This window comes from Vigna umbellata, chromosome 5 (genome assembly GCF_029865625.1).
Source record: "Vigna umbellata cultivar VRB3 chromosome 5, Vumbellata_1.0, whole genome shotgun sequence".
In the NCBI taxonomy this organism is placed as follows: Eukaryota; Viridiplantae; Streptophyta; class Magnoliopsida; order Fabales; family Fabaceae; genus Vigna; species Vigna umbellata.
This window is the reverse complement of record NC_142169.1, coordinates 18,868,052-18,883,621: the sequence shown is the minus strand read 5'-3', so window position 1 is coordinate 18,883,621 and position 15,570 is coordinate 18,868,052. Positions and strand designations below refer to the sequence as shown.

Genomic DNA, 15,570 nt, shown 5'->3' with positions numbered 1-15,570 from the left:
GGCCTAACTTGCCACACTGGTCACACTTGTAACATCCTTTTCGGGTTTGTGAGAGCAATTGCGATGATCATGTTGAGATGCCAATGTAGAGGAATCATCAAAAGAAGCAGGTGTATAATTGATGAGTTGACTTAGTACACACAAAAGAGTGGAACAAGTAGAAGTCAAATTGGGTACAACAAGTGAACCGAAAATTTGATCACAGACATAGGAGTATTTATTAGTAAGCCCGTGTAATGCCAAAACTATGAAGAACTTTGATCGTTGCTCTATTTCTTGGGAAATAGTAGAGTCATGAGGTAATAACACATTAAATTCATGAAAATTAGAATGAATCTTACCCAAATAATCAACCATAGAGTCTTGATTCCAAGGAACAACATTGAAAAGATCGTGACAAATACCATAAAAACGTTGAGTATCATTTGTTATAATAATATGGCATATTCCGATACTTAAAAACATTTGTTGTAGGCATGAAACATTTGTTTTAAAAAAGAGCGAATGTACCCTAAAGGACGATGCATAAGTGATCATCAATTTTCTTCCAACGGGGAACCTCGACAAAAGCAATAACAGTCACTTTTGAGTAGTATGATTAGCATACCCCTGACTCTCAAGCCATAGTTCAATGTATGATGCTTAAGTCACATAATTAGTGACGTTTAACTTATCAACATACAAATTCACATTGACATAGTTAGTATAGATTGACGATCATACACAACAGTGGCACAAGAGTAATCAGAAGAAGCCATGGAGGAGGGAAGGAACAAACCCTAAAAATTCAAAGTGGTCTAATAAACACAACAAGGCAAAATCCAGAGAGAGGAGACAATAGTGAATCTAGCGATGGTGATCACCACCAAAGATGACAATACACGTGTAAAACTTTGATCAGTGTGCAGAAGCCCGTCCATACTCCGATGGTGGCGATCTCGACGATGTTGGGGTCTCTTCATCGAGACAATCAAAATTGTGTGGTCACCAGTCAAAATTGAAGAACGACAATGGTGACAACGTCAAACACAATGATGGCTCTACAGTGACGATAATTGTAATGGACAGGGGCGACAAAATTTTTTCAAAAGAACTTTACACTCTAGATACTATATTGAATATAGTGAAAAACTATGTATGAGATTGATCTCTCTATGTATAGAAAATACACATAGGACACTTTATCTATAATAAAAGAAATAAGAACTAAGTCCAAAATACAAATAAATAATAATAACAAAATAACATAAGATAAGTAACTGAAAATAAAAGATAAATATAAAATATTTAAAATATCTAATAATCTAATATATCTAACAACTCAAATCACATTTAAATGTTCTTACAATTTTATTTCGCAATCAATAAAATAATTACGTAATAATTACGTTATTAGGTTCCTCAAAGCATTCAATGATCTATATGTTAATGTTATATCTCAAATCATATTAATGGATTCCTTACCGACTATAAGTGTTTCTTTGTTAAATTCACAAAGAAAGGCAGTTTCAAGTCCAAATGCAAATTTTAATGATAGCAAATTTCAGGAAGTGAGGTTTTTTTTGGCTAAAGAAAAAAAAGGAAAGGAGGGAGTAAACATGATTTTCCTCCTCATTATAAAAATAAAAAAATTCATCTTGTACTATATGGTGTGTCGACCAACATCACGTTCTGATGAACTGCCAACCGATAGGGCGTGACCAATCGATGCAGACAGTCGTTGAAGGTAGTTAAAGACTAATTAATAGCGTAACAATCATTAATATGTGGTTAACAGGTACATTAATAGTTAATAATGGTCAATTAATATGTTTGATTACCACAAATTCTATAAATATAGGTTTGATGTCGAGACGAAGACACTTTTGACATAATTCAATTCATTAAGACCCTCTTGAGAAACATATCTAGCTTGAGCGTCGAAATGTCTTTTGCATGTCAACCACCAATCATTTTGGAGAGCTTTCTTGGAGAAGCATGAACGATCGTGATACAAAACAAGTTAGGACAGGACGACCGATCCTCGACCTTACACTACCAAAACACATCTCAACTCACAACGTTATGACTAAGTTTGAAGAACACACCATGATACTCTACTTTGAATCACATGTGTCATATTTTTTGAATTTCACTTAAGAACATAAGGAAGCTATATTGGCCAACAACATTAACCCAAGGATTCATATACCACTCATGATTATATTTGTATGTATCAAGTCATGTTAAGTGTGTAAGTATTATTTGTGTTGTTTCACACATCCAAGAGTCAAACTTGGATATATTTGATACTGCGGTCATTCATCATGTATATCATAATTTAAGTTTTTCAAGCCTTAAAAAATATATCTCAGGTGTTAAACTTCTAAATGACATCATTATATTGGCTATTTTCTCCAACACAATAGCATTTTCTTCAAATTTTCATCTTATTGATATTCTAGAGTTTCAATTCAACTTGATTTTTGTTTCTGAGCTCACAATGCCTGTCTTGTAAAGTTATTTCTACCCATTTCTCATGTTTTCTACAGGATTGTCATTCCTTGATGATTGGTGCAATTGAATCCAAGAAAGGGTTGTATATGTACTTCTATCCTCATACTTCATAAAATAATTAAACACACTAAAATAGATAATTACATCGTGCAATATATAGTACATGAAAGCATCCCAAACCTTTTATGTTTATGGACTATTCTTTTTATTTTTCAATCCATTAAATGTTTGACACATGTTTTCCAATTTGAGAAGGGAAATGTTCAAATATATTAATTATGTTGTTAGCACTATGAGTTTGTTTTTTATTTATTTTCTTGTATAAATATTTATATTATGTTTTTCTTTTTTTTTTTAACTCTTTGTATCGCTCTTTTCTTCTTTTTTATCCATTTCACATTTAGCATTTACACTCTCATTAAATCAAAATGCCCATATATTATAAATCTGCAGATTTTATGATAAATATATTGAAAATCATACTATTCAAGAAGATGTATGATTGAAGAACAAAATATAACGTGTGTGTCTATATATATATATATATATATATATATATATATATATATATATATATATATATATATATATATATATATATATATCAGGATTTTTGTTAAATCCATGTTGTTTTCAATTAGATAGACTTAAATTATTTAAGAGAATGTATACTAAATGAAGGGTTGTTGACTTTGTTGACGTTTTTTAAGGCCCACTAAACTCTGCTTTATCTGTACACTAAACTCTGCTTTAAAGGGATATCTTCGTTCATTCATTCAATAATGATGTTGAAAAATAAATTACCAATTATTTTTTGGCCTGAAGTCCTATAAATTTAAATAGACACTTAGTAGGGTTATTGTATAGATCTTAAAATCGCATATCAATAAAGTGAACATACTCCGAATCATAAGGAAGGTATAATCCACCTACACTGTTATTAGCATGCCACTTGAAATACTAATTTTAATATTTTAAAATACATTAAAAATAATTTTAATATACTATCATTAAATGATATTTTTAATGCTTAACAGAGGATGGTACCAAAAAGACCCAACAGATTCACTTCCAACTACTCGTTATGAGAATATCCTCTGAGAAACCTAGTTTCTGGAATGTATTTTCAAGATACTTTTAGAGGTCTAAAATTGATTTTAAATATTATATAATATATTTATATAATATATTTTCAAAATATATGGTTTGAGATTAACAAACAAAAATGTATATTCCCAATATATGGAGAAATAACTTTACCTGCTGTGAGATTAACAAACAAAAATGCGACTGTAATTTTATTAAAGCAACTACCAAGATTACACTTTGTTGAAATTATACTTCCACAGCCCTCCATTTACCTTCCACACAGCTTAAAAAATGCACATTACAATGTAATTCTTTAAATTAAAAGAACGGCTCCAAAATTTAATATTGGGAGTGATGAACATAACTTCCCAACATTTTATACACCAAGTCATCGACAAAACCTATTTCAATGAACTGTCTTTGTTTTGGCTTTAGAAAAAGCGAATCAATTTTGTATTTAAAAAATAAAACATTGTATTTCAGCTAGTAAAGTGCACAGTAACTGAACCACCCCTACAACCAGTCATTTCAGAGTATTTTCAGAAAGTATAGATATACTCAGTATTTCCGAGCCAATAATTCGCAGGTTACTACATCGTCCATGCATGAGGCAGACTTCCCAGCACCTATGACAGGAACTATGTTGAAGATTGGCTCCTCACCATTTTTGAAGTTATTGTGACTCATTTCCGAAAGTTCAAAAAGTGCATTGCAGAACATAGGTTGTAATAGCTGCACTGACATTTGAAGGCTTTCCGGGATGTAGAACCTCAAACTCTGCATAAGATGAAACGAGAATTTGAAAAGTGCAAGAGAACGATCAAGCTCATAAAAGAACACAGAGGGTGTGGAATAAAGTGGAGCGCTGGCCTTTTTAATTTTTTTTCTTCAAATAATTATAATTTCAGGAAATTGCGTGGATACCTTTTTAACACAAATGAACATGATGGACAAGGAGATGCATAAAATATCTGGATCTAGAAAGGGTGTTAATCAAAGAAAGGCACTTAAAATGTTGTGTTTCATCTCCATCCCCAAAGGTTTAACAAAACCAGGACAATCCAAGGTGGAAGTTATTGATTAAAATTGTAAAGAAAACAAGAAATGGGTTTCTTACAGACTGCAGAACTAAATTAAAATCCAGACAAAGGAAGGATAGAATTGATCAGGTATAATATTTTAAGAAATATACTAACCATTATATCTTCCCAGGTGAAGTCATTATCAGTCATAACTTTGTCAAGAAGATAAATGCAGAACTTCGATATCTTCTCCATATATGCCTTAGGAAGAGAATATTGACCATTATTCACATTATCAGCAGGCTGGGAATCAAAACATATCTTCGTTGCCAGCTCACTTGAAATATTCAGTATAATGGCACATATCTTTCCAGAAACCACGCATTTCTGAATGCAAGAACCATGCCAATTTTCTGGCTTGAAACCCCAATAATGTGATGGTGTCTCTGATCTAGATCTTTCTGTTAATGCCTCAGGTACTGTATCTGTTCCATCCTCAACATAAAGAATAGGCTTTACTTCTACGCATGCTCTGGAAAGTACAAATTGCAGATGCCCATGGACATAAATCTTGTGAGAGTTTATAATAAATAATAATAATAATATAATAATAATAATAATAATAATAATAATAAACAAGGATTCAATAAAATCCTTTCTAAATCCTAATATCCTAACCACAAAATATGAAAGACGAAAGATAATCCAAATAAAAGATAAGACAACGTTCCATGTTCAAAGGAACCAAGACTCTACTAATATGGGCAACTTTATTTGAGTTGTGGTTATGTAGAAAACAATGTTATAAAAGAGTGCATCATTTCATAGAAAGGAGACTTCAATTCTAACTCTAACTAACAAAACCAACTAATAAGATCAGATTTGCACTCATTTATATACTATAATGTAGGACCTTTCATACACACACACATCAAGGATTAGACATCTTGAAGATGGAATTATATATTAATGGATGATACGATAGTGATTCAATAGTAAGTGATACAATAAATCCAATAAACTTTGCTAAGATCTTGGTGTCATCTTAGAAAGTGGACTTTCATCCCACTTTAACCTTACAAAACCGATTTACAAGGTGAGATTTCCACTTGTTTGCGTACTATTATAGTCATATCTCTAATCGATATGAAATTTTAATATCCTAAAAACAATGAAACCTAATATAAATAGAGTATGAGAGAACTTCTTTAAAAAAAAGGAAAAAGAATAACAAATTATAGTTTCTAAATATATAAATGGTTGTCCTTCTCTAGCTACAGATCCATGAAAGCGCAAAGGTTTATTGCGTAAACAAGCACAGTTAAGAAAAAGATGACTTAATGTATACCCTGCAGTACCTTTTAGGTAGATCAGGAACAAGAACATATAGGAACAAGGGATCCAACCCTTTGTAGGTGTCTGCTTCCTGCAGATGGGAGATCTTCATCTGCCTAAGAATTGTTTCTTGTTTCTCCTGAATATTGGGTCTCTCTGATGATGAAACACGTTTAGAACAATAAATAACAAAAACAATTGCAGAAGTTGATACTGAACAATTATAGCATTTTGCCACCGCTTCACTGTTTTTTAGTGCTTGTTCCAGTTCGACATCAGGGCCTCCCTGACAAAGATTCATTGTAGGAGGATCAAGCCCTAATTGACCAGCCATGTGAAGTATACCCTCATGCAAGGTTGCCTGAAAGCAAAAACCATTAGGAAGAACAGAAGAGCCACTAGATAACATTTGAAATCTGATAATGGTATGGGTATAATAAAATGTTAAAATGTTAAACATATGGAAACTTTAGGAGGTAAGCAAACAAGCAGAACTAGCACTATTCAATTAGATGATTACCATCCCTTTTTAATAAGGGCACCTAGAAATGAATCCCACTCTCAAGTCAAGACACATTGAATAAAATAGAAATAAAGTTCAAGCAACTAAAGTATTAATTTGATTTGGGATTAGTTAATTTTGTGCTAAAAACAGCTTATAGTTATTAATCAGAGACTACAGCTAAAAAAGTATTGGTCCAAGTATTTAGGTACCAAGTAAAATTAGTTAAAAAAAAATCAAGATGAAGCTATTTTTAACTTGGGAAACTTTAAGAGCAAGCTTATAGAAATTAGACAGAAGTTCTGCAAATTGTTATTTATATATATATATATATATATATATATATATATATATAAATGAATAAATGCATTTCACATTTATAAGAACAATAGCAAGGAATGAAATCTTTTTCTATACGCTTAATCTTTCGAATTAAAAGTTAACTCCCTTTAGGCGGACCAAATAACTTGGTATGAAATCTTGGGCTAATAGCATAAATTTTGACAATAATTTTAACAAAACTAACTGCCCAATTCCTGTTTGAATTTTGTCAAATTAAACATACACTAAAATCACTTTAATCTTAAATAAGCAGCATTCAGCCCCAAATTAAACTGCTTTTAGTTGTGTCCCATCCCAAGTCAACTTCCATAAACAGGATACAGATAACATGTACAAACTACTTGTTCTGATGATAAATAATTGGCTGCTGCTGAGAACAATGTGGTATACCTGGCTGTATGGCCCAATGCAACTAGGTGCCCAACAGGAAATACTCTGCACATGCAAAACCTTTTTACTCTTATTGTTTGATACTAGAACTTCTATGTATGCGCTGCTGAAACCTGATTCTATAAGCGGCACTTGAACAGTACTACGAGACGGGACGCCAAATGGACATTTCTCCTGTCTTATAAAATTTACATACGTCTCATTTGCCTCAGAGAACTTATTCATGTCATCAATATAAAGGTGAATATAGAGGACATTTTCCCATCCAAAACCAAGGCCCAATAACTGTGATTCAATTTTCCCCAAGACAATCCTCAAGTCTTCTTGCAAACCTGCACTAAGGAAATAAGATAAAATTGGGTCAAAACAAAATATTGTGAAAGTAAGAGGTAAAACAAACTGATTTAAAAACAATAGAAAAAGTAGAGAACTATGACCATTGCATGAATCTTGCAACCAGAAACTTAAAGAGAATGTGCCCTTGTTATTTGTTCTTGAGATGTTAAATTTATGTTCTATGCCATCCATTGTGTCGGCTCTATAATCTAGAGGCTTGTATGTGGCCTCACATCCTTCTAGACTGTCGTGTACTTCATACACAGATCCTAGTTTCTGTGTACAAATGTCATGTATGTTGTCTTGCGATTTTAAATTCTGAACATCAGCTTTATTTTCCAAATGAAATGCCAAGGGATGAAGAATTCCAACAGGAGCTATGGCATCGGAAGAGTGCATCACAACTTGATGTTCATCAAGCACAATGCGAGCATTCTGAAAAATGTAATGAATATAAATAACAGAAGAAAACAGAAGAAAAATATTGATAATAAATTGAAACCAGTATTTGGTAGAACCATAAAACTGACATCAAATGAATGAAAGAAAATCAAATACACAAGATTCTCCAGAACAATATTTGGTAGAACCACAAAACTGAAACCAAAATGTACGAGTGAAAATTGAGACCAGTTTGACACATGCCAACTAAAGATCAAATGGACAATGGTCAATTCACAAGTTGGTGCGCAAATTAAAGTGTGAAACCAATAAACCACAAAAAGTGGTTGTATGAACTTACAGAGAAGAGAGGACAATCAAGAGTTAATGTTTCATATTCCCCTCCTTCACCACAAACATTGATTCCATATAATCTGGAAAAAGAAGTCACAATAAAGGATAGGGTGAAATAAATACATGAAAAGACCGTAGAGTCATTTACTCTAGAAACTTTAAAAGTATTTAAACAGATAATACACAAAGAAAAAGGAGGGAGAATAACTTCTGACATACTCTTTCAATTTATGTAAATAAGCAGTTAAGAAGGCTAATTCTTTACCCAAGTGCTTCGCAGGATCCAAACCCATGGCAGCTACCTTCAAGCATTAAATTTAGAACTATCAATTATTCAAGTACATCACAAAAACAAGTTTAACATATTTCTTGACTTGAAGAAAATGTTTTCAGATCCAAAACTTTTCATTTTTGGCAACATGTAACTCACCACAATATATTCAAACAAACCTCATTATTTTTAAAATTTCATGAAATAATTACATTAGCACCCATGCCATCAATTGATATTAGAATAACATGATGCTCAATAAAGAACAATTTGATTACTCTGCACAAATAGTAAGTAAGAAACACAGAGGAGTAAGAGCAAAGGAATCCCCTCCCATTTTACAAATGAAAAAGAGAAACCACAAAAAGCAATAAGCATTAGAAACAAAGTTAAACAAGTTATACCTTCACAGTTACAGCTACAATTCCACTTGTAATCTGGCCAGGACCAAATTGGAGTTAGAATTATATGAACAATGGAGAAAATTAAAATCCTACTACACAATCACATACATGTATGCTATCAATTATGGTGACAATAGTCCAAAACACTTTTTACCATTTCCTGGAGAAGCAATGACTGATCTTGTTTCCATAAGTATGCCAAAGAAACAAGTCCTAACCTTGAACAAACACTTTCCACCCGCAATCTCTGATAGTCAGATGCAATGGCTCCAGAAGACACTGCAGTAATTGAGGGTATCTTCCTTTTCACTTCACGTAACAAAGTGAACAGGTCTTCGACTTCATCACCTTGAGTTTCTTTGTAACCAAGCTCCTGATGCCTATTAAGAAATTATCACATGAAGGTTTATACCAAACGTTACAAGTTAAGATGGTTTAACAACGTTATAGGTCATAGCTTAAAAGGTTAACCAACAAACAGTCATTAGAAAACATAACTGTTGAGGAGATTAATCAAGATAGAAAAGGGTGGGAGAGTGGGGAATTATTCTAGTAGATTATCAAGAACCTACTGGGTAGAAATGCTAGTTTGAATGCTCAAAAGGTACAATGGTATAATTAATCTAAAAATATATAGGATAGGATACATTTAAGATACATATATAGATATGTATATAAAATCATAAAATTAATAAATATATATTTGAAATTCTGCAAATCCAAACTAAAAAAATTAGACATATATAAACAAAAAGGTTTATAATCTATTGTGATCATAAATTACTTCTTATTGTCTATGAATAGGAATAATACCATCAATCTCACTCCTTTCTTGAAATCAACAACAAGTTCCACTTTCAGTTCACCAAGGAACATTGTTTTTATGTTGCTCTGTCTCATGTACTTTTATTAAATTTAATAAATTTAATAAAATTGTACATATAAGGAAAGTATTCAAATATCAGAGACTATCGGTATCGGATATAAAAACCTAAAGCAAATTAAAGTGTCAGTGCCTCATTGTTGTCAACAATGCATTGTGGAGGCAGAGTAGCCTCGGGACATTATTCCAAACTTGTAGCAGAGCATTTGTCGCAGCTACCCAGGAAACCACAGTCATTTCAGTGAATATGGTGGATAGAGGGAAATCACCTCTTTACCCCTATGCTTGTGTATATGTTGAACCGTTTTTTGTGGGGATTTTTTCAGATTTCAGTCTACATTTGAAGCATAGGATTCATCAGAGCTCTCTTTCTCAGAGGCTTAAAGTTTCTTTATTCCATGACTTCTATTATTATTTACTTATGTTTAGCTTCAAATTATGACTTTCATTCATTAATGATTATTATGTTTCCCCTTTTGGATACCTTTTAGCTTTGAGCATTTAAGTATTTATAGTTCAAATTATTTAGTATTCATCTTGAAACTTCCGAATAGCACCATCTGCCCAGTACTTTAATCACGATGTTGCAGATTTGGGGTCAGTCACTCCACACAGCTATTTGGTATTGATAAATATAGAATGTCAATAGGAGTTTAATTACCTTTAATTAACTAAGCTAACCCAACCTACTGATTTCCCTAAAAATAATTGGCTGTATCAAAAGATTTATAATTAGAAGGCTTGCCTTGAGGAGCCTTGTATTCGCCTCCTGAACAATGGTAATCCCATGCATTCAGCATACCTGACAATAATTTGATGTCCAACCTGTGGAAAACATTGAGCAGTCCATTTTCATTTCATACATGAATGGAAACAACACTTTCCAGTAAATAACTGGATACAAGCAGAGGTCTAAGATGGTGACTCTCTAACAATTAAGTTCACCACTTCACATTTTTTTAAAAAAATGATGTAATACCAAAGTGAGAAGAAATAACAAAAAATTATGAGGAAAGTAATTCCTATCCAAAAGACAGCTTGAATTACAAAGGACCAAATGAAATTTTAAATTCTAATGTTACAAGGAAAAATAGAATAATTCCTAATCTCATTCAATTTGCTTAGTTTAAGAAAACCCTGATGTAACAGCAATGCTAACACTATCTGTTATCTCATTGCTTCTTCAGTTACAAAACGCGTATAAAAAAGAAGTCCGTTTTCTTTTCAATTTCAACCCAAAATAAAAGTTACTAGAAAGTTAGAAAACTGAGCAATGGAAATAACAAAAAAGGAAAATGGAAAAGAAACATACAGTTTGGTACATGTAACTATCGAGCTCGTCCACAGAATCATCAAGCGGCATCAAATTGGCCAATGCAACAATCTATTGTAACACCAATTAGAACAGATAAATACATCAAATAGATAAAAATGAAAAATGTTTGGGGAAAATAGGAAAAAAAAAACCTCGTGGCCATAGTGAATAGCTTTCATCATGGCATAGCAACTGTCTTTGCCGCCGCTAACTAGCGCCACCACCTTCATCGTCGTCGCCGCTTACACCACTGAAGTGTTTCGTTTTAGGGCTCCACTGAACGAACAGAGCAGCACTAAAACGCTGCGTTTGCTTTTTTTTCTGCTTCCTCATAGTTTATTTAAGCTTAAAAATAAATTACTTTAAAAAATGACTATTAGTAAATAATTCTTATAAAAAAGAAACTATTTAAATTTAATTATAATTATAAGGATTAAATACGCTTTCGTTGACTTTAGACGTAATAAAAAAAATATGTTGGAATAAATTATAGTTCTCTCAAAAACCTAAGTTTACTAAAAATAGAAAGTGTAGTGTGTGGCTTTCATTTTTTTATATTAAAACAATACTGGATAGTAACAACATGAACAAAGTCCGAGAAAATAAAACAAATTTTAAAGAAGTTAAATAAAGAGAATCTTCCATAGTATCAATAGTTCAGGTGCTCCTTAAAGACATGTCACTCTACTAACTAATCATGAATTAGTTTTCATTATAGATGTCACAAATACGAATTCATAAGCCTACACATGCTTTTGAGGAAAAGTTTATATTGGCTTTTGTTTTTATTTTTGAAGGAAAATGTCCATATTTATCTCTCCTTTGAAATTAAATTGATATCAATTTTGTCTTTATATTTTGTTAAATAATAAGTTGCTTAAATATTCTTTTAAAAATATAAGTAAGAAAACATAATATTATTAAAAAATAATGTTAAAAAAATATTTGTATTTTCAATATGAAATATTAAAAAGGAAATTATAATTAGATAAATTTAAAAATAAGATGTTATATAAATGAATGAATTTGTAGTAATAGTAATTTAATATGAGATGATGATTATATATATATATATATATATATATATATATATATATATATATATATATATATATATATATATATATATATATATATATGGAGTGGATTTAAGTCTAATTTAATTTCATAATAAAATCGGCTTGTAAAATGATGTTTGCATTCATTTATATATTGTAAATTGATTTTATTTCTAATTGATGTAAAACTTCAAACACACCTCTCTTTAGCTCAACTATATACATCACATGCATTAGATTATACATTAATGGGTAGTCTAATTGGTAAAGGTGAGATTTGTACTCACTTTATATATATATATATAAACACATTTTTATGAAAATGTTTTTTTACTAAAAGACCCATAACACTTCAATTTAGTAAGATTACTTTACTAATTATAGTATTATATAATTGATAAAAAAACATAAACAAACATAAGTATATAAAATGTATTTACAATCTTCCATAAGAAAACTCAAGTTAAAACTTTCACTATATAATTAATCCTTCTTAGAAGGATTTATACAATACAAAAGTTATATATTCAAGTAATAATTATTGGCCATTCAACCTTTAGCAATCTCATCATTACTCATCTTTCCCACTTACACTATCATATGCTGACGTATAATATAATATCATAGTAGGTGAACGAACCACAGCACAATACATAACAAGGTAAGCTAGAATAAATTTAAATTGTATTACTTATAAGTTAAACATCATTTAATAATAAAAAAACTCATTCTTTCTCAATTCACACATCATAATAAAAAACAGAAAATGTATAAAGCTTATCATGGCTTAGTCCACCTCACTCATTTATACACAACTAGTCTGACTCACCTATCATCATTCATTCACTCCTACCAATTAGAAGTTATAGTTATATCACGGTGATGCTGACATTAAATCTCTAAATATTTGCTTCTCTTGTATTTGGAATCATATCACATGGACAGACGACATCTTGACCAAAAAGTATGATAAGGTAAATTATATATCTACGAGATCCAATCTCTTACTGAATCTCCAAATAAGAATCTATCTCGACTCTCACAACTAAGTATGTTCCTCTTCATGATTTTAATACTAGTAGAGTCAAATAATATCATTATGGAATTTATCGTCAATATACTTCTCACACTACCATGTAATAGTATTCTCACCTTAATAATCACTACATTCCCAATCCACATAAATTGTACCAATTAACACCATATAATACATGAATTTAAGACTGATTTTACAAGGTTATAATACATATTTTCATTTAGAAAATGCATGTCTCGCTTAACGAGTTGTTGGATGATTTCGGCAAGTGCATCGAATCGCTTCAAGTAATAAACCATGGTAAGACCAGGTATTGTTTTCTCAAGAGACTCGTAATACTAAAAGAATTGTGTGATTAACAACTCATATAGACTAAATAGAACAACGTTCATTTACATATATGTGCAATAAGATAAATTCACAAATATACAATGGTTGGATTTTGGTCATTAAAGGCACTTAGATATGGACAAGACTAAAAATGGTATGAAATGACATTGCTAATGTTAGTTTTCACCTATTTCACTCATGTGCTTACCCAATTTCATCTCCTCTCCATCAATTTACTAAAGTCAATCCACAAGAATACTCTAGCCCTAATCCCTTAGGTGGAAGAGCCTAGGTTTTCCCTATTAAACTTCAATCCCTTGGAAAATCTAATAAGGAAACCCGCATTAAAGAGCTAGGATCTTAAGACAACATGTGAATCATCTTCTATCCATAGAATCAATGACCACAAGGACTCTTGTTTCAGTTCAAGGTTTTATCTTACGTCACCATAATCCACGAAACCCCAAATTTAAGTCATGAACATTCCTATTGCATGCAAGCTTTAAGATTAGAAACAAGAATACTAGCAATTGATAGAAAAGACATATATATAATCAAATCAATCATTCATTACACAAGAATTCATAGGCTACAACAATCCCTAACAAGATGAATCTGGTTCTCCACTTCGATGGAGAACCCTAAATCTTACAAACATGGTGATGGAAGAAGAAGGAGACCCAAAGGAAGAGGAGGATATGTTCCCACAAGCTCCTCACAACCTCCATGAGCTCCAGCAGAAGAATCGCACATCCAAAGAACCAAAGACCCGAAACTTTTCACGTTTTTGAGTTAAATAGAGCAAATCTGCCATGTCAGCAAAAATAGCGCTCAAGCGCCCCTAAAGAGTGGGCGCTCGGGCGCGCGTCAGTCAAACTCAGCAGCTGGTGCACTGGCGCTCAAGCGCCCATGGAAAAAGGGGGCCTGGGTTTGACTTTGCTGCACTGCTTCTTTTTTTGGTTTTTTCTGCAGATTTGCTTGCTTTTGTGGTTGACTCGGTTCTCTACATTGTTGGAGATTCTTCCAAGCATAGTTTTAGCTACAAAATAATGGGATTACTGATGAAGTTACACCAATTTAGCCTAAAACACATTTATTTAGAAAACGAGACAAAAGAAGAGGATTAAGCAAGTTACAAGTTAGAAAGGAGTTGATTTTGCTACTAAAATTATGCTTAGATAATGGTAAGAATTAGCATTATCACGAGTCCATACTAGAGTGAGACTCGTTTAATGACTACATTATTCACCTAGCAAAAATATATCATTAGAGCCCTTCTTTTTTACATAAAATTCCCACTCAGTGAAGTGCATCCTCGCCTAACGAGGGAGCACTAGAACGAAATTCCTTAAAAAAATTGCCCAACAAAAGTTCTTCTTGCCCAATGACCAAGCACACACCTTGCTTTCACGTTTTCACTCATTTTATTTTCGCTCAATCGTTCCTTTACTCACCCAGCGAGCCCACGGCCTGACATGACACTACTCCTAATGAGCTCGTCTAATGAGTTGTAGCTTATCCAATGAGTTAAAGAGACTAAAGCTCTCTAGAATGTAGATTTTGCATTCTTGCTCAATGAGACATATGCTTAGAGTTTGTATAATTCTACAAAGCCAGATCTGACAATCATGCTCCCAACAGATCTATCCAAATATTTCACTCGTTTTTTATATGAAAACACACAAATTATAAATATATCAATGCCTAAGACAAAACTAACCAGGTTACACGACCAATCAAAATTAGCATTAGTGTAAAAACAACTCAAAATACATACTAAAATAAATATATAGAAACTCAATTTAAATTAGATTTGAACATGATAAAGCATCGTATTTCACCATCACATAATTCAATCTCATCACATAGTAATAATATTTAAATCTAAACTAGTTTCCATAACCTAATATGGAAAACTCCTCACTCAAAGCTGCTTCTAGAGCTCTAGTTCTCACATAATGCTCTAACTACCTACACATACATCAGATCATAGATCTAACCATATCATAATGATCACAACTAAATA

The 15,570-nt window shown here is 32.0% G+C and overlaps 1 protein-coding gene across 1 annotated transcript; it reads right to left on the bottom strand.

The window, feature by feature from the left end:
* Nucleotides 1–3,767: 3,767 nt before the first annotated feature.
* Nucleotides 3,768–11,438, bottom strand: LOC124839178 (endoribonuclease). The gene is made up of 12 exons (XM_047314919.2): nucleotides 11,273–11,438; nucleotides 11,118–11,189; nucleotides 10,551–10,630; nucleotides 9,077–9,302; nucleotides 8,923–8,955; nucleotides 8,467–8,549; nucleotides 8,255–8,327; nucleotides 7,614–7,947; nucleotides 7,177–7,508; nucleotides 5,966–6,303; nucleotides 4,782–5,139; nucleotides 3,768–4,362 (listed from the first exon to the last, which is right to left on the bottom strand). The coding sequence occupies exons 1-12, from the start codon at nucleotides 11,348–11,350 to the stop codon at nucleotides 4,144–4,146; spliced, it is 2,226 nt and encodes a 741-aa protein (XP_047170875.2). The 5' UTR covers nucleotides 11,351–11,438; the 3' UTR covers nucleotides 3,768–4,143.
* Nucleotides 11,439–15,570: the final 4,132 nt, after the last annotated feature.